Below are 25,695 nucleotides of genomic sequence, written 5' to 3'. Positions count from 1 at the left end.
GGGCTCGCTTAGCAAGGGTCGAACCTTAGGACCCTTACTGGATACAGACGCCCCAGAATGAAGAGAATATCTATGGTTTTGTAGTTTTTCTCAGGAAATCATCCTTCAGTCTTCCTCAGTTTCTTTAAGTCACCAACTGGACCTGCTTGCTGAGATTTGGTCAAACCTGCAAAAACTGAAGTTTATGTGAGACGTCGTGGCCCTTTTTACACATGAGCTCTGGTTTCCATTTTATCAACATATTTGCTAATAAATAAATGTTACTGTCAGCTGACCAGGAGGGCAAAGTGGTAGCAATCATGTACAACAATGTGTATAACCTCACACATTTTTCCCAAACTGAAACCAGATCAGTAAAGTAGATGAGATGTCAGTGAATAAAGCACAGGGGCAAGTTAAAGTAAAGTCTAATTTATTTATTGGTTTAGGGCTCAGAAAACAAAGAATCACATGTTGAAATTAATGCACAGGAAACATCAAATCAGTATTTCGTCAGGGAGAAAGGACCCAAAATGCAGGACTAAACTCGAACACACTCAGAGTACGATGCAACAGGGAGCACAGGAAAACACAGGGCTTAAATACACAGGGAGTAATCAGGGAATGGAAACAGGAGGGGAACACAGCTGGAAGAAACCACACCCGACGAGACAGGCGAAACGTGACCTGAACCCACAGAACCAACAAAAGATTATTAAATCCTTGAAATCTTCCTTCCTCAAAGGTTATGATGATTTTCTAAAAAACACTTGGTGGAGCGTTTCAGTCTGATTTCATCAATAATCCAACTCAGTACATCCCATCCACGCAAGCATGTGTTACCTGCTCAGCTGATCTTTAATGATTCGATGTTAAAACTTTATTTTTAAACAACTAAAGCTTTTAACTCCAGAGAATTTTGCTCATTCGGGTTACTTCAGGGTTAACCCTGAGTTTTCTGTCCTACGGAGCTGGTTCACAATCGCAAACAGCTGCAGCTGAGAGAACATAAACTCAAACTGTCAGGAGCAGGTTATGTCTTTTAAAGCGTGCTTTCAGTGACATATTGATTATCTGCTGGGTGAAATGTGTTCGTGTGATCAGAAAATGATTCTGCTCTGCTGATGAGTCTGTTCCACTGCCACAAACATGAAACACACACCTCGATACCTGTTCAACCAACCACACCTGTGAAATAAACAGCCATACTGAGCGTTGATCGCTTTTTACAACAGGATTGTATTTTACTGGTATTTCTTTTATACTCCTTTTTCATCACTATTCCTAATGTCTGTTGTGTTGTAAGGACCGTTTTCTGTGGAAGATGGGGAAACCCTGGGTTAACTCAAGTTTATATCTGTTTATCCTGATAAGTAAAAATAATACTAATGAAGGGTGATCAGGCCTTTCCTCAAGATCTGCCCCAAAAACAATCAGAGCTCATATTTGCATAATTACTTTATTTTTTATTCAATTACTTTATTGTGTACTTCAACTTTCAGCGTTGCAACGCTGAAGTTTGTCATGCTGGATTTAATGGTGACATTAAAATCTGTGTGAGTCAGATCATAGCCATCAGCTTTTCCTCTGACAAACCCTCTCTCAGGAGTGCGATACATCTTATGATAAAGAGCACTATCACTGTTTGTTTCCCCGTCAAAGACTCCGACGGCGCACCAGTTAGAGTACAGGCCGTAGTCAAAAGGAACCGAGAACAGGACGGCTATTTTCTTATCAGCTCTGTCTGCAGCTGTATCGTAGAGATCGTAGGTGAAGACTCCAACAGATCCTCGCGCTGTGCCGCCAGTCTTAGAGAACAGAGCGCTGCCACATTCAGAAGGCCCAAGTTTTGGTGGCAAAGGGATTTGGCAGAGTCCGCTAACAAGATGCAGACTAGTGAGGAAAAAGAAAAATATGAATTAATATTCTTATTCCAACAGGACCCTAACTCTCATAATGAGTCAGGTGGATGAGTTTGTTTAGAGAAAGAAACATGGACAGGGCTATTGCTGCTGAGATGACAACATCATGTCAGTGTTCAGAAGAAATTTACTGCTCGTCTATTCAATTTCAATTCAATTTTATTTATATAGCGCCAAATCACAACAAAAGTCGCCTCAAGGCGCTTCATAGATACAGAGAAAAACCCAACAATCATATGACCCCCTATGAGCAAGCACTTTTGCAACAGTGGGAAGGAAAAACTCCCTTTTAACAGGAAGAAACCTCCGGCAGAACCAGGCTCAGGGAGGGGCGGGGCCATCTGCTGCGACCGGTTGGGGTGAGAGAAGGAAGACAGGATAAAGACATGCTGTGGAAGAGAGACAGAGGTTAATAACAGATATGATTCAATGCAGAGAGGTCTGTTAACACATAGTGAGTGAGAAAGGTGACTGGAAAGGAAAAACTCAATGCATCATGGGAATCCCCGGCAGCCTACGTCTATTGCAGCATAACTAAGGGAGGATTCAGGGTCACCTGGTCCAGCCCTAACTATATGCTTTAGCAAAAAGGAAAGTTTGAAGCCTAATCTTGAAAGTAGAGATAGTGTCTGTCTCCCGAATCCAAACTGGAAGCTGGTTCCACAGAAGAGGGGCCTGAAAACTGAAGGCTCTGCCTCCCATTCTACTTTTAAATACTCTAGGAACAACAAGTAGGCCTGCAGAGCGAGAGCGAAGTGCTCTAATAGGGTGATATGGTACTACAAGGTCATTAAGATAAGATGGGGCCTGATTATTTAAGACCTTGTATGTGAGGAGCAGGATTTTGAATTCTGGATTTAACAGGAAGCCAAAACAGGAGAAATATGCTCTCTCTTTCTAGTCCCTGTCAGGACTCTTGCTGCAGCATTTTGGATCAGCTGAAGGCTTTTCAGCGAGGGTGGCCTTTTGTTGTGGGCAGTCTGAGGTACACCTGTGCACTACTCATGATGTCAGATCAGCATCCTGATGTGGCACACCTGTGAGGTGGGATGGATTATCTCAATATGGCAGATGTGCCCACTACCACACATTTGGACTGATTTGTGACCACTGTTTGGGAGGGATGGTTATATTGTGTATCTGGACTGAATTTTAGGTCTCTACGTCCATCCCATGGGGAATGGGAGCAGTAACAAAGGTGTTGCGTTTATATTTTTGTTGAGTGTACGTCAAATCAAAACCACAATGACTTTTAACACAGTTTCAAAAGAACATCGTCTTCTATTTTCATGGCCGGTACTTCTGTCTACCTTTCTGTTCTTGTCTTAAAGTGAATTGTTCCTCTTTCTTGCCGAGACAACAAGAAACTGTTCCTCTTTTACAGAGACACTTTCGCAGTTACAACCAGACATGACTAATCTCTTACCTATAAATAAATCCAACTAATGTGTGTGTGTGTGTGTTGACCTCACTCAGCCTCTATGTCACCTCTTCAGAATAACTGTCTGTGACTTGTCCTTAAATGCTCTTTCTGTCACGGCCCAGCGGCACGAGGGAACAGGGATGGACACAGGCGCAGAAACCAACCCGGAAGCGAGGTGACAGAAAACAAATGATTTATTTCCGCCCACAGGTAAACAAAGGTGAAACACAAAGCGACGCCACCACACTAGTGGCGCGTAGGATTCGTCGGGGATAATGAGGGCGACCTAGACACCTCTAGGAGACGGCTGAACAGCGGGGACAGCGGGGAGGTAGAAACAGGACTAGGTAGGGACCGGGGGCACTGGAACAAGAGGAGATCACGATCAGAGGGATCCAGCAGACAACCAACAATCCTCCGCAGTTGAATTGAATTGCCTTACTTGGTTTCAGATGGAGGGGACAGGTGGAGCGGAAAATCCGGAAGCGGTCGAGGCGTGGGGAGGCAGGCAGGTGAGCGGTGGGCCGGCAGGCCACGTTGTGTAAGCAGCAGGCGGCCCAGGTCCAGGAGGACGGGAGCAAGGGGAACAAGATCTCCACTCCGGGTGCTATCTCTGAGGACAAGAAAAGACAGGTGAGTCATCACACGGCGTTAAGACAAGGTTTAGGATGCTCCACTGAACTAACATGGGAATAGCAGATACTCAGGCGATGAGTGGTTGAGAGCGCAGGTCTGATATACCGCTGGCACGATTGCTCACAGGTGGTCAGCCAGGGAGGGGCAACCGGACTCCGCCTAAAGGAGGAGGAGCCGCTGTCTGAGACCTGCAGGTGCCCAACCAGACCATGACACCTTCTCAATTCACCTGTTGCACTTCTGACCTTTCACCAGACCAGAGGCTCATCCTTAGGTACAATAACCTAACTGAAACTACATGTACTATGTTGAATAAATGTTTTAATCAAGAACCTCTACTAAAAGCTTAATATAAAATGACCTGACATAAGTGTTTTGTAAGCATGTATTGCAATCCTTCTATGTTCTAGTTTTCCCTCAACATGGATCATCTGGACACTCTCACCAGTGAAGCTTAAAACCCTTAAAGAACTGAACATCAACTCAAATAAGCACAGATATGCAATATGTATAAAATAGTTATAACTGCATCTGGAATACAAAGTTAACATAATAACTGTATGCATAACATCTTAAGGCCATCTTAAAGCTATCTGTTACATTGTTAAAGCAATGATCAATTTGAATAACCTAGTAATTCAAATAGCCTCGTCTAGCCTGCTGCTCAAAATAACTTAAGATTCTGCTTTCTCTTCTGCAAACTCTCTGCAAGCCTGTTTCCTGTCAGCCTGTGACTTTTAGCCTTTCTGAAAGACACACACTGTTCAACCTCTGAATGCAATATAAACTACAGATTATATTATTAATGCAATGGTAATGATGATAATTATTTAACAATAGCAGTAAAATAATTTCCCTGCTCCACACTCTGCAGGTAGAAAGTGTGTGTGAGCTGATGTGAATTGAGCAGCATGGATCAGTGTAGAGCTGGGCGATATGAGATTTTTTCATATCACGATATGTTTTTTTCATTTCAGGCGATAACGATATCTATCACGATATCATCCAAATAACTATATTTGTAAGATTTAAATGTGCCGTTGCTCACAAGTAAAATGTGAAATAATCAGCAGCTTGTTTTTATTTAAATATTTATTTCCCATAATAAGTTCAACAGGGTAGATGTACTTAAGGAACATGAGACTTTTTCAGATAAATAAAGGCAAATATTGCAAACTACACAAAAGGCAGCCGCTAAAGCGTTTAAGTTTCAAAATAGAACAAACGAAACAGACTAAATTGTCAATTCCACTTAGAAACAAAATATTAATTCTAAAAATAAATCTTAGTTTGTTTTACAGAAGAACAGACAAAACTGACTAACTTTTGTCAATATCAAATAAACTGAGAACTAAAAGGAAATTCTCAATCTCTCCTTGTTGTATAGCTGAGCTTTTCAAACAGTTTTAACAGTTACTTTAGTCTGACAAAAGCCGAATGACGAATTAGCGCTTCCAGTCAGAGACTGAGGCTACGTCCACACGTACACGGGTATTTTTGAAAACGGAGTTTTTCCGTTTTCGTTTTAAAAAATAATCCCGTCCACACATAAAGGCAGAAATGAAGGAAAACGCTGCTATGAACATGCCAAAGCAGCAGGTGGAGCTAGATTCCTAACCGTGCAGAAATGTTGGCCAATCAGAAGTCTAGAAGCCTCGGTGGGAAAAAGTAAACAAAGCTGGGGCATAGAAGCAGAACCGAGTCGTCTGTGTGGAGGGACAGTAACTGTGTGTATATGTAAGCATTTAAACACTGCAGAGAGTAGAATTAACAGTATTGTAGAAATTCATTTCACCGAAACAATAACGTGGCGCACAGTGTGACGCATGCACCAGTTTATTGTATTTCCAGACTTGCTTTCGGCACAATTTACAGTGCACGCTACTCTGTTTTTTGTCAGACTTGAAATAGCCGAAATACCTTCACACTACGGAGCTTCTATGGCTCTTCCGTTTGACAATCTCTCCGGCATTGGAACCATCATCCGTTTTCTCTTCGGTCACGCTCGGTTGATTTTTCTAGTCGGCACACTCATTTCCTCCATTACCCGCTGGCTGCTTCCCAAACAAACACACGTGCGGCTTGGCACTTGTGCTGTACGTAACAAGTCACGCGACGTGACGCTGCGGCTGTGATTGGTTCGGCTCTGCGCTACTTAGTTTGGATTGGCTGACCTTTTTTTTTTTTTTTTTTTTTAAGAGGACAAGAGTGGCGAGGTCTATCGCGATAGCTTAATTTCTCTATCGAGTAAAAGTTATATCGCGATACATATCGTTATCGTTCTATCGCCCAGCTCTAGATCAGTGTGATGCAAATTTGCAAAAAAAACCAACCCAGCATGTGCATCAAAATAAACTATTTCCAGCAGTGCAATATGAGTCCTAAGCATCCCAGAAACAACACAGAAAAGCATGAAGTCAAACTTGACTTTTAAAAACACCAGTGTAGGCTCATAAGGCCCTGAAGGCAAAAAGCGAAATTTTCCACGAAATGACGTCACTTCCGGTTTCGGGCAGGTCATGTGATAGTTCGCGCTGATGGATGTAGGAAGTGTTACAAACAGCTGATCGGATCGGCAAAGCGTGTTTCTGGAATATTATGTTTTAGTTGCTGCAAGTGCTTTTTATGCAGTTTTTGCAAAGCTATATGTGGAAGGAAACTGTGACCGAGGACAAGCTAAGATGTAAGTACAACTCCTCCGGTTTCATACGCAAATTATTGCGCTAGCTCACGTGGTTGCAGTGCTACCGGGATTTAGAAATAGTTACGCAAAACGGAGCGTGCCCGCTCCGACCGGGTTTAAAGGGTTAACAGATTGCAAAACTGGGTTGGCATTTATGATTTATGTGTCTGTATGTTGAAACATGCATACTTATCTTAAATGTCTGGCAAAAAACCGAAACTTAACAAATTTTTATTTTTGCTTCTCAGGACCAGGGATATGTCTTCAAAATACAAGAACACCATCCTCAAAAGTGTTCTTATCAGTTCAGGACCTCCTCCTGTTTACCAGCTAAACCCAAAGAAAAAAATGTTTGGAACGCTGACAAAAATGACTGTTGGTGAAAAAAATCAAAAAAAGACAAATAAAACCATCTTACTTGTGGGTGAAACAGGAGCAGGAAAATCTACTCTGATCAATGCTTTGGTCAACTACACGATGGGAGTGAAGTGGGAGGATGAAGTCTGGTTTAAGATCGTAGAGGAGGAGGAGAAAAGTCAATCAGAAAGTCAGACATCAGATGTGATCGTGTACGAGATCTTTGGTTTTGAAGATGAAACTCTGCCCTACTCTCTGACCATCATCGACACGCCTGGATATGGAGACACCAGAGGGACTGAGCATGATGTCATTGTTAGTGAAAGATTATTGGACTTGTTTCGATCAGATGACGGAGTCCATGAAGTTCATGCAGTGGGTCTAGTGATGAAGGCGAGTGATAATCGACTGAGTGATCGATTGAGGTACATCTTTGATTCAGTCATTTCTCTGTTTGGAAAAAACCTGGAGAAAAACATTGTGGCCCTGTTCACACACTCAGATGGTGTAACACCTGAAAATGCTCTTGAAGCTCTTGAAGCTGCAAAAATAAAATGTGCCAGAATAGAGGATGAGCCAGTTTACTTCCTGTTCAATAACCAACAGGAAAAAGAGAGAAAAAAGAAAGACAAGGTGGGTTTGCATAACGCATGGAGAGTATCAGAGGGAGGAATGAGTGAATTCTCAGAATTCCTGGAAAATATTGAACCTCAGAAACTGATGACAACTGTCGAAGTGTTAAATGAACGCATCAGATTGACAGCCTGCATTCAAAACCTGCAAGAAAGAATAGATTTTATTGAATTAAAACAGACAGAAATAAGACAGACTCAAGAGGCTCTGAAGAAACACGAAGAAGAGATGAAAAATGAAATGAAAAACAAGTATGACAAGAACAAGACAGAAAGTGAGGACAAGTCCAGCCTTTTGGAAAATCTAGAAAAGGAAATGAACCAGCTGACAGCAGAGAAGTCACAGAGGCTGGAGGAGTCCTACCAACATCTTGTCAGACTGGAGGAAATCGCTCTGAATGTTTTTTCTCTGTCCACTATTGTACACTTTGAGTTATTAAGTGAGAAGATGAAGGAGAAAGGAGACTCAGAGAAGGTCCAGAAACTGGAGGAGATGAGAAGCAGAGTGGATGAAGGTACCAGAGGAGCTCTGCAGTACATACCTGCAGTTATGAAAAAAGTTGGGCAAACCTTATGGAACAAGATGAAAACCCATCAGACAGATATGTAGAATTTAACTCAAATCACGAGACATTCTCATGGTTTTACAGAAAATACAGTTTTCTGTAAAAATTGCATATGGAAATGTTTCACTTGCAGATTTAATCAGTTATCAATTAAACATATCAGTTTACTCTGTCATTGGTAATTGGCCTCAGGATGATGAGAGCAGCTACAACCCAGACTTTGACCATTATGCTAAATGTTCTGATGAGTCCTGTCTCAAAAGACGTCATCACTGAATTTAGAAAACATACTCATGTAAGTAAGTAAAGTAAAATGTTATTTATATAGCACCTTTCAAGATAAAATCACAAAGTGCTTTACAGAGGCAGAAAAATCTCAAACAAAATCAACCAAAAGCAGTTTAAACAGATACGTTTTTAACTGCTTTTTAAAAGACACGACTGAGTCCACAGATCTCAAACTCAAAGGGAGCGAGCTCCAGAGTCTGGCAGCCGCTGATACAAACGCTCTGTCACCTTCTGTTTTTAACCTTGTAAGCGGGACAACCAGCAACCCCTGGACACAAGACCTCAGGGACCTGCTGGGGTGATAAGAAAGAAGAAGATCACTTAAGTAAGTTGGAGCTACACCGTGCAGGGCCCTATAAGTCATGATTATGATCTTAAATTGGACCCTGAACTTGACAGGGAGCCAGTGCAGCTGAATCAGCAGGGGCGTGGCATGGGAGTGTTTGTGATGCTTTATCAGAAGCCTGGCAGCAGCATTCTGAACACCCTGCAGTCGTTCCAGGGAGGCGTTACTTAAGCAAGTAAACAAGGAATTACAATAGTCTAAGCGAGATGAAACAAAAGCATGAAGAATCATTTCCAGTTCAGAGCGTGACACAATGGGACTCAGTGATATTTCTTCAATGGTAAAAACAAGAGCGAACCAAAGATTTAACGTGTGTGTCCAGAGCTGGGTCAAAGGTAACACCAAGGTTCCTAATGGAGGATTTAATATATGAAGCAAGAGGGCCTCGATTTTTAATGTCCAAAAGGTCACATTCATTAGGGGTCAGACAGTGGAATGTGTTGAGTATTATAATCTAATATATGTTGGAACAATGATTGACTGAAAACTGAACTGGGAGACAGACTGTGACTGTGTAAAAAAAAAAGGGGCAAGAGCATTTGTTATGTTTGAGGTAAATTTTCTGGAGTCTGTTTTCTCATTTTCATTGGTGTCATGGTTTGGATATTTATCTGTAAAAAAGACAGAAAATCGCTCACTCTAATTGTTAAATGGGCTAACAAGCTGACATTTCCTTCATTATGTTGTATTGTGCTTATTTGTGCAGTTAGAATTGCTAACTTAATGCAGACCGGCTTTATACTGACAGCTTCAAATAAAGTAACCTGAATGTGTTCCTTTTTAATCTCTTCATTACAAATAAAGTTTGTTGGAAATAAGTTTGGAAACAAAAAAGTTTTATTTTCTCACTGTGTATAATGCATGCTTGTACTTTTAAAGCAGTTTTAGGAAAATGTGTAGATTACAAATAACTAAAAGTCTGTGAATACTTATTTTTCCCCAGTGTCTTTCATTTCTGTGTGGTTGAGTCCAGTGATACTATATAAAGCATATTATACTGAGTTAACTATTTATAGCCAATAATCCGATGCTTTCACAAAATTGACTGTTAGCATGAACATAAAGATATTGCTCTACTGTGACACAGGAATTTATTGAAGTTCAGTTAAAAAAAATTAAATGTCATATTTACTCAAAATACACTTTAATTACTATTTTAAATGCTGAGAACATGCAAATTTTTTCTTTTTTTTCTATTTTCTGGACAGTTATTGTTACTCCCCTCGAGTCTTAATAAAGCTCAACTTGTTCTTTGCGTTTTAGCTGACATTTATTTCGGACAGGAGGATTCTCCAACATGTCTTAACATGTAATGATGTCCAACCACAGCCGATACAATGCCGTCAGAACTAAAAAGAAATACAAACTTAAATGAATATTCTTAATAAAGTCCTTAAGCATTATATGTAACGAAACATTCCAAAAAAAGGATCAATAAAATACACATTACACTTCACACTACGGTAATTGCACTTGAATGTCACACAACACTCGCATATATACATACAACGATAAGAAACAAAATAAAACATTTACCTCATTGGCCTCACTCAAATGGAATAAAACTTTCATTTTTACGTCGTGGGGAGGTCCAAAAAAGGTACTCTTTATTTATCTTTCTGTAGACGTGCAAACCTCGTGGCTCGTCTCTTAATTAGCTTGCTGAGTGTGCCAGCCAAAAAAATGCCCTCTTAGCAAGAACAGACGGAACTAACCAATAACACAAATAACACATTTTAACATATAAATCTAAACAACTAAACATTAATTACTATTTATTTCTTAATATTTCAACTACTTATGGTTTCAACCTTAAATATCTACTGACATGAACTTAAATGCGAGAGTTGCCTATGACGGCAGCTACAGTTATCATTTATTATCAGGTCCACAATGTATTCTTATAGACTGAAGCTGGGAACAAGCAGCCAGCTGTGCTTAAATCCAGTGAGGACGCTTTTTAATGATCAATACAACAGTTTATGAGAACAGTGTGATAATATCCTTAACATCCTAATATCTTTATCATTTCTTAACATAAAACTTATTGTTGCAGCCAGGAGCAGTACACATGTGATCCCCCTTAAATTATTTTTTAATTTTAGTGTCCTTATTTTCCTCTGAGTTGTCAATTCTCTCACTAGTTAGCTAACATAAAATATTCCAGCTATTGTTGGTTGCAGCTAATAAGTCTATTTGCTATCTCATTTAGTGCTCAGCTCCTGTGAAAACTAAGGTCTCAAATCAGAAGTATTTGACTCTGTGGTATAATTCTTAAACACAAAGCCTTTATTAAAAACAAAAAGGCCTCTGTAAAGTTCACTAAAGGTCAGAGGTCACTACAGGACAAATTCCTTGATTTTAAATCTGTTTTCTGAAATTTAGACCTCGACACTCGAGAGACCAAAAATCAATTCATGGGAAAACATAGAAAAGATGAGACAAGACCCGGCTGTCCATCTGCATAAAAATGTCAAAGGTCACTCTTTGAGTGTGCCATGGTTCACATGTTTGACAAAAGCTGTGTCCCAAAATGTAGGCCGCATCCTTCGGAGGACCCGGCCTTCGCGGTCTACGTGGGCTGAGTCCTTCGAAGACCGAGAAGGCCGGAAGGTGCGAGGCTGTGAAATTGGACGGTCTAGCCTTCTGATTAGCGTCACCGCTGTGTGGGTGGAGTTTAATAAACTCAGCCGTCTGCTCCTTGCTATCTAAAATATTACAGGACACTGGCGTAAACTCTCGACCGTCTCACACTTCTGTTTAATCAGTTTTCTGTTTGACGTGTATTCAGCTGTGTGAAAATCCCGGAGGAACCCACCCGATGGATTAATAACGTTTTATTTTATCTAATAATCTAATAACTTTGATCTCAGCCAAACCGATTTACTCCGGAACAAATAAAACACTGAAAAAAGCCCAACAATAACAGGTTGTCTAAGTGACTTAAAAAACATATTTTTCACAAGGTGCAGTGCAGATCTAATGAATCCAACTGGCCACTCGTAACAGTGACTATTTAATATTTACTGGTTAGTGGCAAAGTTTCACCTCCTATTGAACAGTGTTCTTCTGACGTCAGTTCCCTTTGTCACTCTGCCAGATCCCGTTGGCTTTATTGAGCGAGGTGTTGCTACCCTGTGTGGTATCCTTTATGGCTTTCTCGACAGCATCAGCCAAGGGCAACTTGTCCTCTGCTTCTGCCTCTCTATGGTAGAAATAGTTGAAGTTGGAAACAATGACGGGAACAGGCAAGGCAAGGGTCTGAACATCGAGCGGGTGGGTAACAGACGTCTCCGAAAACGTCGGCACACTTTTGCCAATATGCGATGTCTTGATAGACCGAGCAGATATTTGATGTTTACACAGCTACTTTCTCCCCTTAATATATGTTAAAAGTTTATTTTGTGACTCAGAAAGATTAATAAGACTAATTTTAAAACTTCGTAGCGGCCGCCATTGTTGGGAGCTGAAATTTGGCTGGGCCGCGCTATGAATTCTGGGATATGGTGGGCCACGAAGGACACACCCGACCCATCCTTCAAATTCGGGGAAATGAAGGACACATTTGTCGGCTGCATTTGAAGGAGTCGACGAGCTGGGACAGCCTTCGTCGCCTGGCTTTGACGTAATTGGCCTTCAAATGCAGCCAAAGACAGATGGTTTGAAAGAGGAGTGAAAGAAGCCATTTACGTCCACTGTGAAAGACCATCTTTGAACAGAGGCGGGGTTTACGACACCAACTGTCCGCCATCTATAATCCAGTTTTGAGATCCATCACAGACAGCTTAACGTCTTTACTTTTCTATATAAAGCGCCATGAGACAGCTGTTGTGAGTTTGTGCTATATGAATAAAACTTTACTTTTATTCCATTTTGAAAAACGTTAATTATTTTGAATTTGTTGCTTTCGGGTGAACTCCTGCTCCAAAACTAGTGCAGCAGAGCTTCTGAGAATATAAAGCTAAAAGAAACATAATTATATGTTTGGCATAAGAGATGACCTAACAGGAGACTGACTGCAGGACACATAGGGCTTCAAGCACAGTAAACAGATTTAAAATCAAGGAATCTGACCTTTAGTTACCTCTGACAGTTTTTTTACTCACATTCAGGAATTTGAGTCAACAACAAAGATGAGTGTTGACTTCAGGAGAGCACAGAGAGATCACTGTCCAATTAACATCCATGGATCCTTTTCAGCATCATCTTTGTCACTGCTGATTCCTTTGTGTCATCATGTGTTGAGAAGAGAGAACAGTTATAACGGAGGAGCAAAAGGAAGCCCTGAAATCTGCATCCAACAAGGAATGACAAGTGTTGGCTCACCAAGAGCAGGTCACCTACTGATTGGAAGGTTGGTGGTTTGATTCCTGGCTCCTCCAGTCTGCATGCTAAGTATCCTTGGGCAAGATACCCCAAGTCGCTCTCCGATGCATCCATCGGAGTATGAATGTGGTTAGCCAGCACTAAGTTCAGAGAAAGTGTGTGAATGTGGCACTTTGTATAGAGCCCTTTGAGTACTCCAGAAGAATAGGTCCATTTACTGGTTTGGCTCCAGTTGTTATAGATTCAATGATGTTGTTCCTACAGATACATGTCAGCATCTTTATTGTAGTAAAGTCTTGTAATCTGAAGATAGAAACAAGGCAGCAAACAGCTCCATGATCTGATCTTAATGATGTTGTTTTTATTTCTGTCTGTCAGAACTGGATTGGAAACTATCAAAGGTCTAAAAACAGCCTCGACCCTCCCACAGAGCAAACTTTACACACGTCATCTTTCAGCTACAATCTTTGTTGCAGGGATCTTCTGCCAAACAAGGCTGAGAGAAGATTTCTTACAGCTGTCATGTTGATGCTGTTTCAGTCTTTGGGCAAACACACTCATATATTAGGGCTGATATCAGGGCTGCACAAGTTCTTTGTGTTTGTGATCATGAATAATAGAAGTGTGCCTGTTGAAGATCATGTTTCTACATTATTATATGTCCTGTTATTGTTCTGTGTTATATTCAGCTTATCATAAAAGCCTAAACATTCACATGCTTTCTCTCACACGGCGCCTAAGCTACGACCTTGGCTCCCTGTTTATCTGCTCCTGCTGAGATGGGGCAGAAAACTCCAGCATATTCTGTTCTCTTCTAATCAGACAAATAAGGCGATGACTTTCTGTGAACAGTATTTCTTATAACTCAGCCGTATAATGCATCATAAACAATATCATTCATTCACAATAAATCAGCAGTCTAATGTAATGCAAACCAGTTTAACTAATGCAATAGTTATCAGCTTCTTCTAATTCAGGAGAATAATGCAAACTAAAACTACAGAATAATTCACAATCTTTAGTTAGGGGTCTAACATGGCATAAAATAATATTATAATCTAACAGTGTGTATTTAAGTTAACAGAGTGAAGCAAACAGCTTGATGCCATTCTGGAAATGAGTGGGGAACAGATGAGTGAGGATTAGGTACAACTCCAGTATTCAGTCTGGGATAGTCCCTTCATGATCCTGTGCACATTCTGTTTTTATCTCCGCTTTGTTGCTCTGTCTCATGTCACTGTGTGTGTGTGTCTGTGTGTGTGTGATAACCCCAGTAAGAAGTGAGTTCTGTTCCTGGGCTCCCACAGAGCAACGTTTTTGTCATTTTTTTGTCAAAGCTGCCCATTTCATTTCAAAGCTGTGACAGACTTTAGACTGATTTGCAACACACACAAAAACACACATGCAAGGTGGAAACACTTTCAGTTTTGTTATGAGTAGGGGGGTGGAGCAACATTGCTGCTCAAATTCCCTTCTGTTAATTCTATGATTTCCAAAAAGTCATGTGATTGCATGGTCTCATCGTCCCTCCTCTGAGGGTATAAAATTGTGCAACGCTCCCTTCTCTGCCTCCTCAGCATCACAGAGCTTCCTGATACAATACAGGTAAGATCACTTGAAATGCTGGAATCAGGGGATCAAGATAAAATTACAGATTACAGAAAGAGAACATTTAACTAATTGAAAATGAAGATCCTGATTGTAATTGTTCTCCTAATCATCAGATCGGTGTGAACAGAAAGATCTACCAAATGTAATTCTTTAGAAATAGATGGGATTAATTTTTTTTTTGTTTTACTCCAGAGCAAGATTTTCCTGACACCTCACTGTGTGGATCTCTGTCATCAACATGGCAACGTAAGTACAATAAGTACAGTTAAGAGATACAGTTATCTTCATGCTTTAATATATCATCATGCGCATTATCATCAAAACTGATCGTAAAACTGTACAATTGAGTGAGCTTATCCTTACAATATTGATTTTTATTTTGGTAAATGTATTTGCATTTTAGCCTCACCTATGAGCTTATGCCAAGGTGAGGTATCTGGTGTCCAGAATTCATAAAAATTGCTATTCCTCCTGAAGTAATAGTCAGAATTTAGGTTTTCAGATAGCGATCACATACAGTTAGGGGTGGGTTTAAAAAAACTGATTTCCTGATTAAAATCAAATTTAATTTGAATGTGATATTGAGTCATTACATTTTGAAATCGATTTTTAAATATAAATGTTGTTTTACCACCAAACAGCTAAAACAGCAAACAATTAAAAAGCAGGTAAATGGATTGCTCTAACTTTGCACACTTCCTGCACAACTCTTTCTCTCTCTTAGTGTACTTCTAGACCATTTTCCCATCTCAAATCTCTGTTTTCTGCATTATTTGCTTGCTTATTACGCATCAGTCTACTGTTGTGTACAGTGCTGTCGACTGCTTTTTTTTTTTTTCAAACATGACTTCCAACAGGAAAGCCTAATTTCTGCTGTTCAGTAGCTACCGGATAGCTTCCGTTTTTGATCTAGTGCAGAATATTTTTAAGATGATTATCTGCTATAAAAGACCAGGCCATGAAAATCTCCTTCATATTTTTCTGCGTTTGACCATCAGTCACTTTGACACAAAGGTATCTGCTGTGATGCTTACACCTCTGATGAAGTCCCTTAAGTGCCAGCTTTGTTTTTAACACATAGATCGTTTACACAGAGTTTGTAATTGCAGAGAAATAGTCAAATAATTTGCAATGAAATATTCTTAATTTAAAAGGTTAATCAGGTTCGAATCATTTGTTGAATAGTTTAGTATTTTGTTTGTTTGTTTTTCTTTATTATTATTATTGTTATTTTTTTGTTATTTTCTTCTTAAGTATAACTGGACATTTTCTATATGCTCATGTAAAGCTGAGGAGCACGAGCCAAAGAATTTCATTATGGGTAAATGTGGCTACACTGTTTATCTGTATATGACAATAACACTTGAACTCAGTGACAATACCCAGTCGTACATATAAGGTCAAGGTTAAATTTGTCATTTTACAGGCAATAACCCATAAAAATATAATATGTATATCCCTGCCCCATTAACTTAATCATTTAGGTCAGTATTCCCATCCTTTTTTGAGCCACGAACCGCGTTTTCCAATTTGCATAATTTTAAAAAGTTTAAATTTGTTCACAAGCCTATTGAACAGTAGAAATGAGGCTTTCTTTTTGAAAGTAAGTAAAAGGAAAAAAAAACAGGGCCCGACAGCGCTGTAAACAACGGTAGACTTGTGCGTAACAAGCAAGCGGATAATGCAGAAAACAGATTTTTAGACGGGAAACTGTTCTTGAAGCACACTTTTTATTGTGGTGGAAGCAAAACAGCAAAAGTCAGAGTGAATTCATGACGATGTTTATGTGAAGCGTAGTTTGGATCGTCTTTTGCTGCTGGTTCGGTCAATATTGTTTGGAGAGACATCAAACCAACAGCTTTAGAATCAGCGCAAATCAGGGTGTGAACACAAAGCTCGACCCGCCGACAGATCAGAGTCAGCGAGCTGTCGGCTTTCAGCCCCGACCGTGTCCGTGCTGTCGGGTGAGAGAGGCGACATCTCACTGATTCTGATCCGCAGGTCTGCGCTTTGTGTTTACGTCTTTGTGCAGAATCCAAGCTAGAATCGATTTTAATAGATAAATCGATAATCAAAACCCACCCCTAGAAACAAGTGGCTCTCGTGTCTTTCACTATGTCATTATAAGTGGAGCTTATGAACCTCAAGTTTTGTGGCTTTTCACAGGCGCTCAGTTTTATGGCTAAATCGCGTAAAGCTGCAGATAGCTTCTGTGATCCAGGGTGGGGATTTAATAGTGCTGCCTTTCTAGTTTTAAGAGGAGCCACTTTATGGTAAATGGCCTGCATTTGTATAGCGCTTTTCTAGTCCCTAAGGACCCCAAAGCGCTTCACACTAGTTATCAGCTTCTTCTAATTCAGGAGAATAATGCAAACTAAAACTACATAATAATTCACAATCTTTAGTTAGGGGTATAACATGGCATAAAATAATATTATAATCTAACAATTTATATATAATAATGCCAAATAACAGTTATTGATTTCTGTTAATAAACAGTCATGATTTAAGTCAAAGCCCAGATGTCTCTCTCTCTCTGTCCAAAGTGTTTGACCTTAGCTGTCCGTCTGATATACTCAATTCTAATTGTCTCTCTTGGTCACTCACAGTGAAAATCTTAGCATCTTTAACTCTGCTATTTGCTGATATTTGGACAGCACACATGATGGAAAGGAGGATTTCAGTTGATGTGCACATGAATGATTTGTGTTTCCTCTGCAGGTAGAAAGTGTGTGTGAGCTGATGTGAATTGAGCAGCATGGATCAGTGTGATGCAAATTTGCAAAAAAAACCAACCCAGCATGTGCATCAAAATAAACTATTTCCAGCAGTGCAATATGAGTCCTAAGCATCCCAGAAACGACACAGAAAAGCATGAAGTCAAACTTGACTTTTAAAAACACCAGTGTAGGCTCATAAGGCCCTGAAGGCAAAAAGTGAAATTTTCCACGAAATGACGTCACTTCCGGTTTCGGGCAGGTCATGCGGACATGCGATAGTTCGCGCTGATGGATGTAGGAAGTGTTACAAACAGCTGATCGGATCGGCAAAGCGTGTTTCTGGAATATTATGTTTTAGTTGCTGCAAGTGCTTTTTATTCAGTTTTTGCAAAGCTATATGTGGAAGGAAACTGTGACCGAGGACAAGCTAAGATGTAAGTACAACTCCTCCGGTTTCATATGCAAAAAAATTATTGCGCTAGCTCACGTGGTTGCAGTGCTACCGGGATTTAGAAATAGTTACGCAAAACGGAGCGTGCCCGCTCCGACCGGGTTTAAAGGGTTAACAGATTGCAAAACTGGGTTGGCATTTATGATTTATGTGTCTGTATGTTGAAACATGCATACTTATCTTAAATGTCTGGCAAAAAACCGAAACTTAACAAATTTTTATTTTTGCTTCTCAGGACCAGGGATATGTCTTCAAAATACAAGAACACCATCCTCAAAAGTGTTCTTATCAGTTCAGGACCTCCTCCTGTTTACCAGCTAAACCCAAAGAAAAAAATGTTTGGAACGCTGACAAAAATGACTGTTGGTGAAAAAAATCAAAAAAAGACAAATAAAACCATCTTACTTGTGGGTGAAACAGGAGCAGGAAAATCTACTCTGATCAATGCTTTGGTCAACTACACGATGGGAGTGAAGTGGGAGGATGAAGTCTGGTTTAAGATCGTAGAGGAGGAGGAGAAAAGTCAATCAGAAAGTCAGACATCAGATGTGATCGTGTACGAGATCTTTGGTTTTGAAGATGAAACTCTGCCCTACTCTCTGACCATCATCGACACGCCTGGATATGGAGACACCAGAGGGACTGAGCATGATGTCATTGTTAGTGAAAGATTATTGGACTTGTTTCGATCAGATGACGGAGTCCATGAAGTTCATGCAGTGGGTCTAGTGATGAAGGCGAGTGATAATCGACTGAGTGATCGATTGAGGTACATCTTTGATTCAGTCATTTCTCTGTTTGGAAAAAACCTGGAGAAAAACATTGTGGCCCTGATCACACACTCAGATGGTGTAACACCTGAAAATGCTCTTGAAGCTCTTGAAGCTGCAAAAATAAAATGTGCCAGAATAGAGGATGAGCCAGTTTGCTTCCTGTTCAATAACCAACAGGAAAAAGAGAGAAAAAAGAAAGACAAGGTGGGTTTGCATAACGCATGGAGAGTATCAGAGGGAGGAATGAGTGAATTCTCAGAATTCCTGGAAAATATTGAACCTCAGAAACTGATGACAACTGTTGAAGTGTTAAATGAACGCATCAGATTGACAGCCTGCATTCAAAACCTGCAAGAAAGAATAGATTTTATTGAATTAAAACAGACAGAAATAAAACAGACTCAAGAGGCTCTGAAGAAACACGAAGAAGAGATGAAGACAAATAAGCAGTTCACTATAGAAATTGATGAGGTCTACAAAGTTAGAGAAGATATCGAGGTTGGGTGGTGGTGCTTGTTGGCTGGGTATGAAGGAGCTGTCAGCTGTAAAGTCTGTGAGGAGAACTGTCACTATCCTGGATGCACAATGGCCTGGTATCCCAAACACTGTGAGGTCATGAAAGGAGGCCGCTGCACTGTTTGTACCAACAAGTGTCCTGCATCAGATCATGTGAAAGAAAGGAAGATCTATGTAACCAAGAAACTTCATGTCACAAAGACTAATGAAGAAATGAAAAAGAAATATGAAAAGAACAAGACAGAAAGTGAGGACAAGTCCAGCCTTTTGGAAAATCTAGAAAAGGAAATGAACCAGCTGACAGCAGAGAAGTCACAGTGGCTGGAGGAGTCCTACCAACATGTTGTCAGACTGGAGGAAATCGCTCTGAATGTTTTTTCTCTGTCCACTATTGTACACTTTGAGTTATTAAGTGAGAAGATGAAGGAGAAAGGAGACTCAGAGAAGGTCCAGAAACTGGAGGAGATGAGAAGCAGAGTGGATGAAGGTACCAGAGGAGCTCTGCAGTACATACCTGCAGTTATGAAAAAAGTTGGGCAAACCTTATGGAACAAGATGAAAACCCATCAGACAGATATGTAGAATTTAACTCAAATCACGAGACATTCTCATGGTTTTACAGAAAATACAGTTTTCTGTAAAAATTGCATATGGAAATGTTTCACTTGCAGATTTAATCAGTTATCAATTAAACATATCAGTTTACTCTGTCATTGGTAATTGGCCTCAGGATGATGAGAGCAGCTACAACCCAGACTTTGACCATTATGCTAAATGTTTTGATGAGTCCTGTCTCAAAAGACGTCATCACTGAATTTAGAAAACATACTCATGTAAGTAAGTAAAGTAAAATGTTATTTATATAGCACCTTTCAAGATAAAATCACAAAGTGCTTTACAGAGGCAGAAAAATCTCAAACAAAATCAACCAAAAGCAGTTTAAACAGATACGTTTTTAACTGCTTTTTAAAAGACACGACTGAGTCCACAGATCTCAAACTCAAAGGGAGCGAGCTCCAGAGTCTGGCAGCCGCTGATACAAACGCTCTGTCACCTTCTGTTTTTAACCTTGTAAGCGGGACAACCAGCAACCCCTGGACACAAGACCTCAGGGACCTGCTGGGGTGATAAGAAAGAAGAAGATCACTTAAGTAAGTTGGAGCTACACCGTGCAGGGCCCTATAAGTCATGATTATGATCTTAAATTGGACCCTGAACTTGACAGGGAGCCAGTGCAGCTGAATCAGCAGGGGTGTGGCATGGGAGTGTTTGTGATGCTTTATCAGAAGCCTGGCAGCAGCAGTCTGAACGCCCTGCAGTCGTTCCAGGGAGGCGTTACTTAAGCAAGTAAACAAGGAATTACAATAGTCTAAGCGAGATGAAACAAAAGCATGAAGAATCATTTCCAGTTCAGAGCGTGACACAATGGGACTCAGTGATATTTCTTCAATGGTAAAAACAAGAGCGAACCAAAGATTTAACGTGTGTGTCCAGAGCTGGGTCAAAGGTAACACCAAGGTTCCTAATGGAGGATTTAATATAAGAAGCACGAGCGCCTCGATTTTTAATGTCCAAAAGGTCACATTCATTAGGGGTCAGACAGTGGAATGTGTTGAGTATTATAATCTAATATATGTTGGAACAATGATTGACTGAAAACTGAACTGGGAGACAGACTGTGACTGTGTAAAAAAAAAAGGGGCAAGAGCATTTGTTATGTTTGAGGTAAATTTTCTGGAGTCTGTTTTCTCATTTTCATTGGTGTCATGATTTGGATATTTATCTGTAAAAAAGACAGAAAATCGCTCACTCTAATTGTTAAATGGGCTAACAAGCTGACGTTTCCTTCATTATGTTGTATTGTGCTTATTTGTGCAGTTAGAATTGCTAACTTAATGCAGACTGGCTTTATACTGACAGCTTCAAATAAAGTAACCTGAATGTGTTCCTTTTTAATCTCTTCATTACAAATAAAGTTTGTTGGAAATAAGTTTGGAAACAAAAAAGTTTTATTTTCTCACTGTGTATAATGCATGCTTGTACTTTTAAAGCAGTTTTAGGAAAATGTGTAGATTACAAATGACTAAAAGTCTGTGAATACTTATTTTTCCCCAGTGTCTTTCATTTCTGTGTGGTTGAGTCCAGTGATACTATATAAAGCATATTATACTGAGTTAACTATTTATAGCCAATAATCCGATGCTTTCACAAAATTGACTGTTAGCATGAACATAAAGATATTGCTCTACTGTGACACAGGAATTTATTGAAGTTCAGTTAAAAAAAATTAAATGTCATATTTACTCAAAATACACTTTAATTACTATTTTAAATGCTGAGAACATGCAAATTTTTTCTTTTTTTTCTATTTTCTGGACAGTTATTGTTACTCCCCTCGAGTCTTAATAAAGCTCAACTTGTTCTTTGCGTTTTAGCTGACATTTATTTCGGACAGGAGGATTCTCCAACATGTCTTAACATGTAATGATGTCCAACCACAGCCGATACAATGCCGTCAGAACTAAAAAGAAATACAAACTTAAATGAATATTCTTAATAAAGTCCTTAAGCATTATATGTAACGAAACATTCCAACAAAAGGATCAATAAAATACACATTACACTTCACACTACGGTAATTGCACTTGAATGTCACACAACACTCGCATATATACATACAACGATAAGAAACAAAATAAAACATTTACCTCATTGGCCTCACTCAAATGGAATAAAACTTTCATTTTTACGTCGTGGGGAGGTCCAAAAAAGGTACTCTTTATTTATCTTTCTGTAGACGTGCAAACCTCGTGGCTCGTCTCTTAATTAGCTTGCTGAGTGTGCCAGCCAAAAAAATGCCCTCTTAGCAAGAACAGACGGAACTAACCAATAACACAAATAACACATTTTAACATATAAATCTAAACAACTAAACATTAATTACTATTTATTTCTTAATATTTCAACTACTTATGGTTTCAACCTTAAATATCTACTGACATGAACTTAAATGCGAGAGTTGCCTATGACGGCAGCTACAGTTATCATTTATTATCAGGTCCACAATGTATTCTTATAGACTGAAGCTGGGAACAAGCAGCCAGCTGTGCTTAAATCCAGTGAGGACGCTTTTTAATGATCAATACAACAGTTTATGAGAACAGTGTGATAATATCCTTAACATCCTAATGTCTTTATCATTTCTTAACATAAAACTTATTGTTGCAGCCAGGAGCAGTACACATGTGATCCCCCTTAAATTATTTTTTAATTTTAGTGTCCTTATTTTCCTCTGAGTTGTCAATTCTCTCACTAGTTAGCTAACATAAAATATTCCAGCTATTGTTGGTTGCAGCTAATAAGTCTATTTGCTATCTCATTTAGTGCTCAGCTCCTGTGAAAACTAAGGTCTCAAATCAGAAGTATTTGACTCTGTGGTATAATTCTTAAACACAAAGCCTTTATTAAAAACAAAAAGGCCTCTGTAAAGTTCACTAAAGGTCAGAGGTCACTACAGGACAAATTCCTTGATTTTAAATCTGTTTTCTGAAATTTAGACCTCGACACTCGAGAGACCAAAAATCAATTCATGGGAAAACATAGAAAAGATGAGACAAGACCCGGCTGTCCATCTGCATAAAAATGTCAAAGGTCACTCTTTGAGTGTGCCAAGGTTCACATGTTTGACAAAAGCTGTGTCCCAAAATGTAGGCCGCATCCTTCGGAGGACCCGGCCTTCGCGGTCTACGTGGGCTGAGTCCTTCGAAGACCGAGAAGGCCGGAAGGTGCGAGGCTGTGAAATTGGACGGTCTAGCCTTCAGATCTGCGTCACCGCTGTGTGGGTGGAGTTTAATAAACTCAGCCGTCTGCTCCTTGCTATCTAAAATATTACAGGACACTGGCGTAAACTCTCGACCGTCTCACACTTCTGTTTAATCAGTTTTCTGTTTGACGTGTATTCAGCTGTGTGAAAATCCCGGAGGAACCCACCCGATGGATTAATAACGTTTTATTTTATCTAATAATCTAATAACTTTGATCTCAGCCAAACCGATTTACTCCGGAACAAATAAAACACTGAAAAAAGCCCAACAATAACAGGTTGTCTAAGTGACTTAAAAAACATATTTTTCACAAGGTGCAGTGCAGATCTAATGAATCCAACTGGCCACTCGTAACAGTGACTATTTAATATTTACTGGTTAGTGGCAAAGTTTCACCTCCTATTGAACAGTGTTCTTCTGACGTCAGTTCCCTTTGTCACTCTGCCAGATCCCGTTGGCTTTATTGAGCGAGGTGTTGCTACCCTGTGTGGTATCCTTTATGGCTTTCTCGACAGCATCAGCCAAGGGCAACTTGTCCTCTGCTTCTGCCTCTCTATGGTAGAAATAGTTGAAGTTGGAAACAATGACGGGAACAGGCAAGGCAAGGGTCTGAACATCGAGCGGGTGGGTAACAGACGTCTCCGAAAACGTCGGCACACTTTTGCCAATATGCGATGTCTTGATAGACCGAGCAGATATTTGATGTTTACACAGCTACTTTCTCCCCTTAATATATGTTAAAAGTTTATTTTGTGACTCAGAAAGATTAATAAGACTAATTTTAAAACTTCGTAGCGGCCGCCATTGTTGGGAGCTGAAATTTGGCTGGGCCGCGCTATGAATTCTGGGATATGGTGGGCCACGAAGGACACACCCGACCCATCCTTCAAATTCGGGGAAATGAAGGACACATTTGTCGGCTGCATTTGAAGGAGTCGACGAGCTGGGACAGCCTTCGTCGCCTGGCTTTGACGTAATTGGCCTTCAAATGCAGCCAAAGACAGATGGTTTGAAAGAGGAGTGAAAGAAGCCATTTACGTCCACTGTGAAAGACCATCTTTGAACAGAGGCGGGGTTTACGACACCAACTGTCCACCATCTATAATCCAGTTTTGAGATCCATCACAGACAGCTTAACGTCTTTACTTTTCTATATAAAGCGCCATGAGACAGCTGTTGTGATTTTGTGCTATATGAATAAAACTTTACTTTTATTCCATTTTGAAAAACGTTAATTATTTTGAATTTGTTGCTTTCGGGTGAACTCCTGCTCCAAAACTAATGCAGCAGAGCTTCTGAGAATATAAAGCTAAAAGAAACATAATTATATGTTTGGCATAAGAGATGACCTAACAGGAGACTGACTGCAGGACACATAGGGCTTCAAGCACAGTAAACAGATTTAAAATCAAGGAATCTGACCTTTAGTTACCTCTGACAGTTTTTTACTCACATTCAGGAATTTGAGTCAACAACAAAGATGAGTGTTGACTTCAGGAGAGCACAGAGAGATCACTGTCCAATTAACATCCATGGATCCTTTTCAGCATCATCTTTGTCACTGCTGATTCCTTTGTGTCATCATGTGTTGAGAAGAGAGAACAGTTATAACGGAGGAGCAAAAGGAAGCCCTGAAATCTGCATCCAACAAGGAATGACAAGTGTTGACTCACCAATGGGGTGGCTGTAGAGCAGGTCACCTACTGATTGGAAGGTTGGTGGTTTGATTCCTGGCTCCTCCAGTCTGCATGCTAAGTATCCTTGGGCAAGATACCCCAAGTCGCTCTCCGATGCATCCATCGGAGTATGAATGTGGTTAGCCAGCACTAAGTTCAGAGAAAGTGTGTGAATGTGGCACTTTGTATAGAGCCCTTTGAGTACTCCAGAAGAATAGGTCCATTTACTGGTTTGGCTCCAGTTGTTATAGATTCAATGATGTTGTTCCTACAGATACATGTCAGCATCTTTATTGTAGTAAAGTCTTGTAATCTGAAGATAGAAACAAGGCAGCAAACAGCTCCATGATCTGATCTTAATGATGTTGTTTTTATTTCTGTCTGTCAGAACTGGATTGGAAACTATCAAAGGTCTAAAAACAGCCTCAACCCTCCCACAGAGCAAACTTTACACACGTCATCTTTCAGCTACAATCTTTGTTGCAGGGATCTTCTGCCAAACAAGGCTGAGAGAAGATTTCTTACAGCTGTCATGTTGATGCTGTTTCAGTCTTTGGGCAAACACACTCATATATTAGGGCTGATATCAGGGCTGCACAAGTTCTTTGTGTTTGTGATCATGAATAATAGAAGTGTGCCTGTTGAAGATCATGTTTCTACATTATTATATGTCCTGTTATTGTTCTGTGTTATATTCAGCTTATCATAAAAGCCTAAACATTCACATGCTTTCTCTCACACGGCGCCTAAGCTACGACCTTGGCTCCCTGTTTATCTGCTCCTGCTGAGATGGGGCAGAAAACTCCTGCATATTCTGTTCTCTTCTAATCAGACAAATAAGGCGATGACTTTCTGCAAACAGTATTTCTTATAACTCAGCAGTATAATGCATCATAAAACAATATCATTAATTCACAATAAATCAGCAGTCTAATGTAATGCAAACCAGTTTAACTAATGCAATAG

At 40.0% G+C, this 25,695-nt stretch overlaps 3 protein-coding genes across 4 annotated transcripts in view; 2 read left to right on the top strand and 1 right to left on the bottom strand.

The window, feature by feature from the left end:
* LOC309702921 (uncharacterized protein) overlaps positions 1–25,695 on the top strand; it is a 153,336-nt gene that overhangs the window by 60,598 nt on the left and 67,043 nt on the right. The window lies entirely within an intron of this gene.
* LOC309702935 (uncharacterized protein) lies at positions 2,492–25,095 on the bottom strand. Of its 2 annotated transcripts, none has more exons than XR_014275790.1 (2): positions 12,939–13,943; positions 2,492–3,937 (listed from the first exon to the last, which is right to left on the bottom strand). XR_014275790.1 is itself a non-coding variant. In XM_082527587.1 (2 exons), the coding sequence occupies exons 1-2, from the start codon at positions 24,851–24,853 to the stop codon at positions 3,621–3,623; spliced, it is 444 nt and encodes a 147-aa protein (XP_082383713.1). In that variant the 5' UTR covers positions 24,854–25,095; the 3' UTR covers positions 2,492–3,620. The 2 variants fall into 2 exon arrangements, 1 of the variants encoding a protein (XP_082383713.1); XM_082527587.1 differs by lacking the exon at positions 12,939–13,943 and adding an exon at positions 24,727–25,095.
* On the top strand, positions 14,648–21,333 carry LOC309702926 (uncharacterized protein). The gene is made up of 3 exons (XM_082527576.1): positions 14,648–14,763; positions 14,962–15,015; positions 18,176–21,333. Exons 2-3 carry the CDS (start codon positions 15,008–15,010, stop codon positions 19,809–19,811), a joined length of 1,644 nt encoding a protein of 547 aa, XP_082383702.1. The 5' UTR covers positions 14,648–14,763; positions 14,962–15,007; the 3' UTR covers positions 19,812–21,333.

The sequence above is a fragment of the Aulonocara stuartgranti genome (assembly GCF_965226115.1).
Source record: "Aulonocara stuartgranti genome assembly, chromosome: 3".
Classification (NCBI taxonomy): domain Eukaryota; kingdom Metazoa; phylum Chordata; class Actinopteri; order Cichliformes; family Cichlidae; genus Aulonocara; species Aulonocara stuartgranti.
This window is presented reverse-complemented; position numbering and strand designations above follow the sequence as displayed.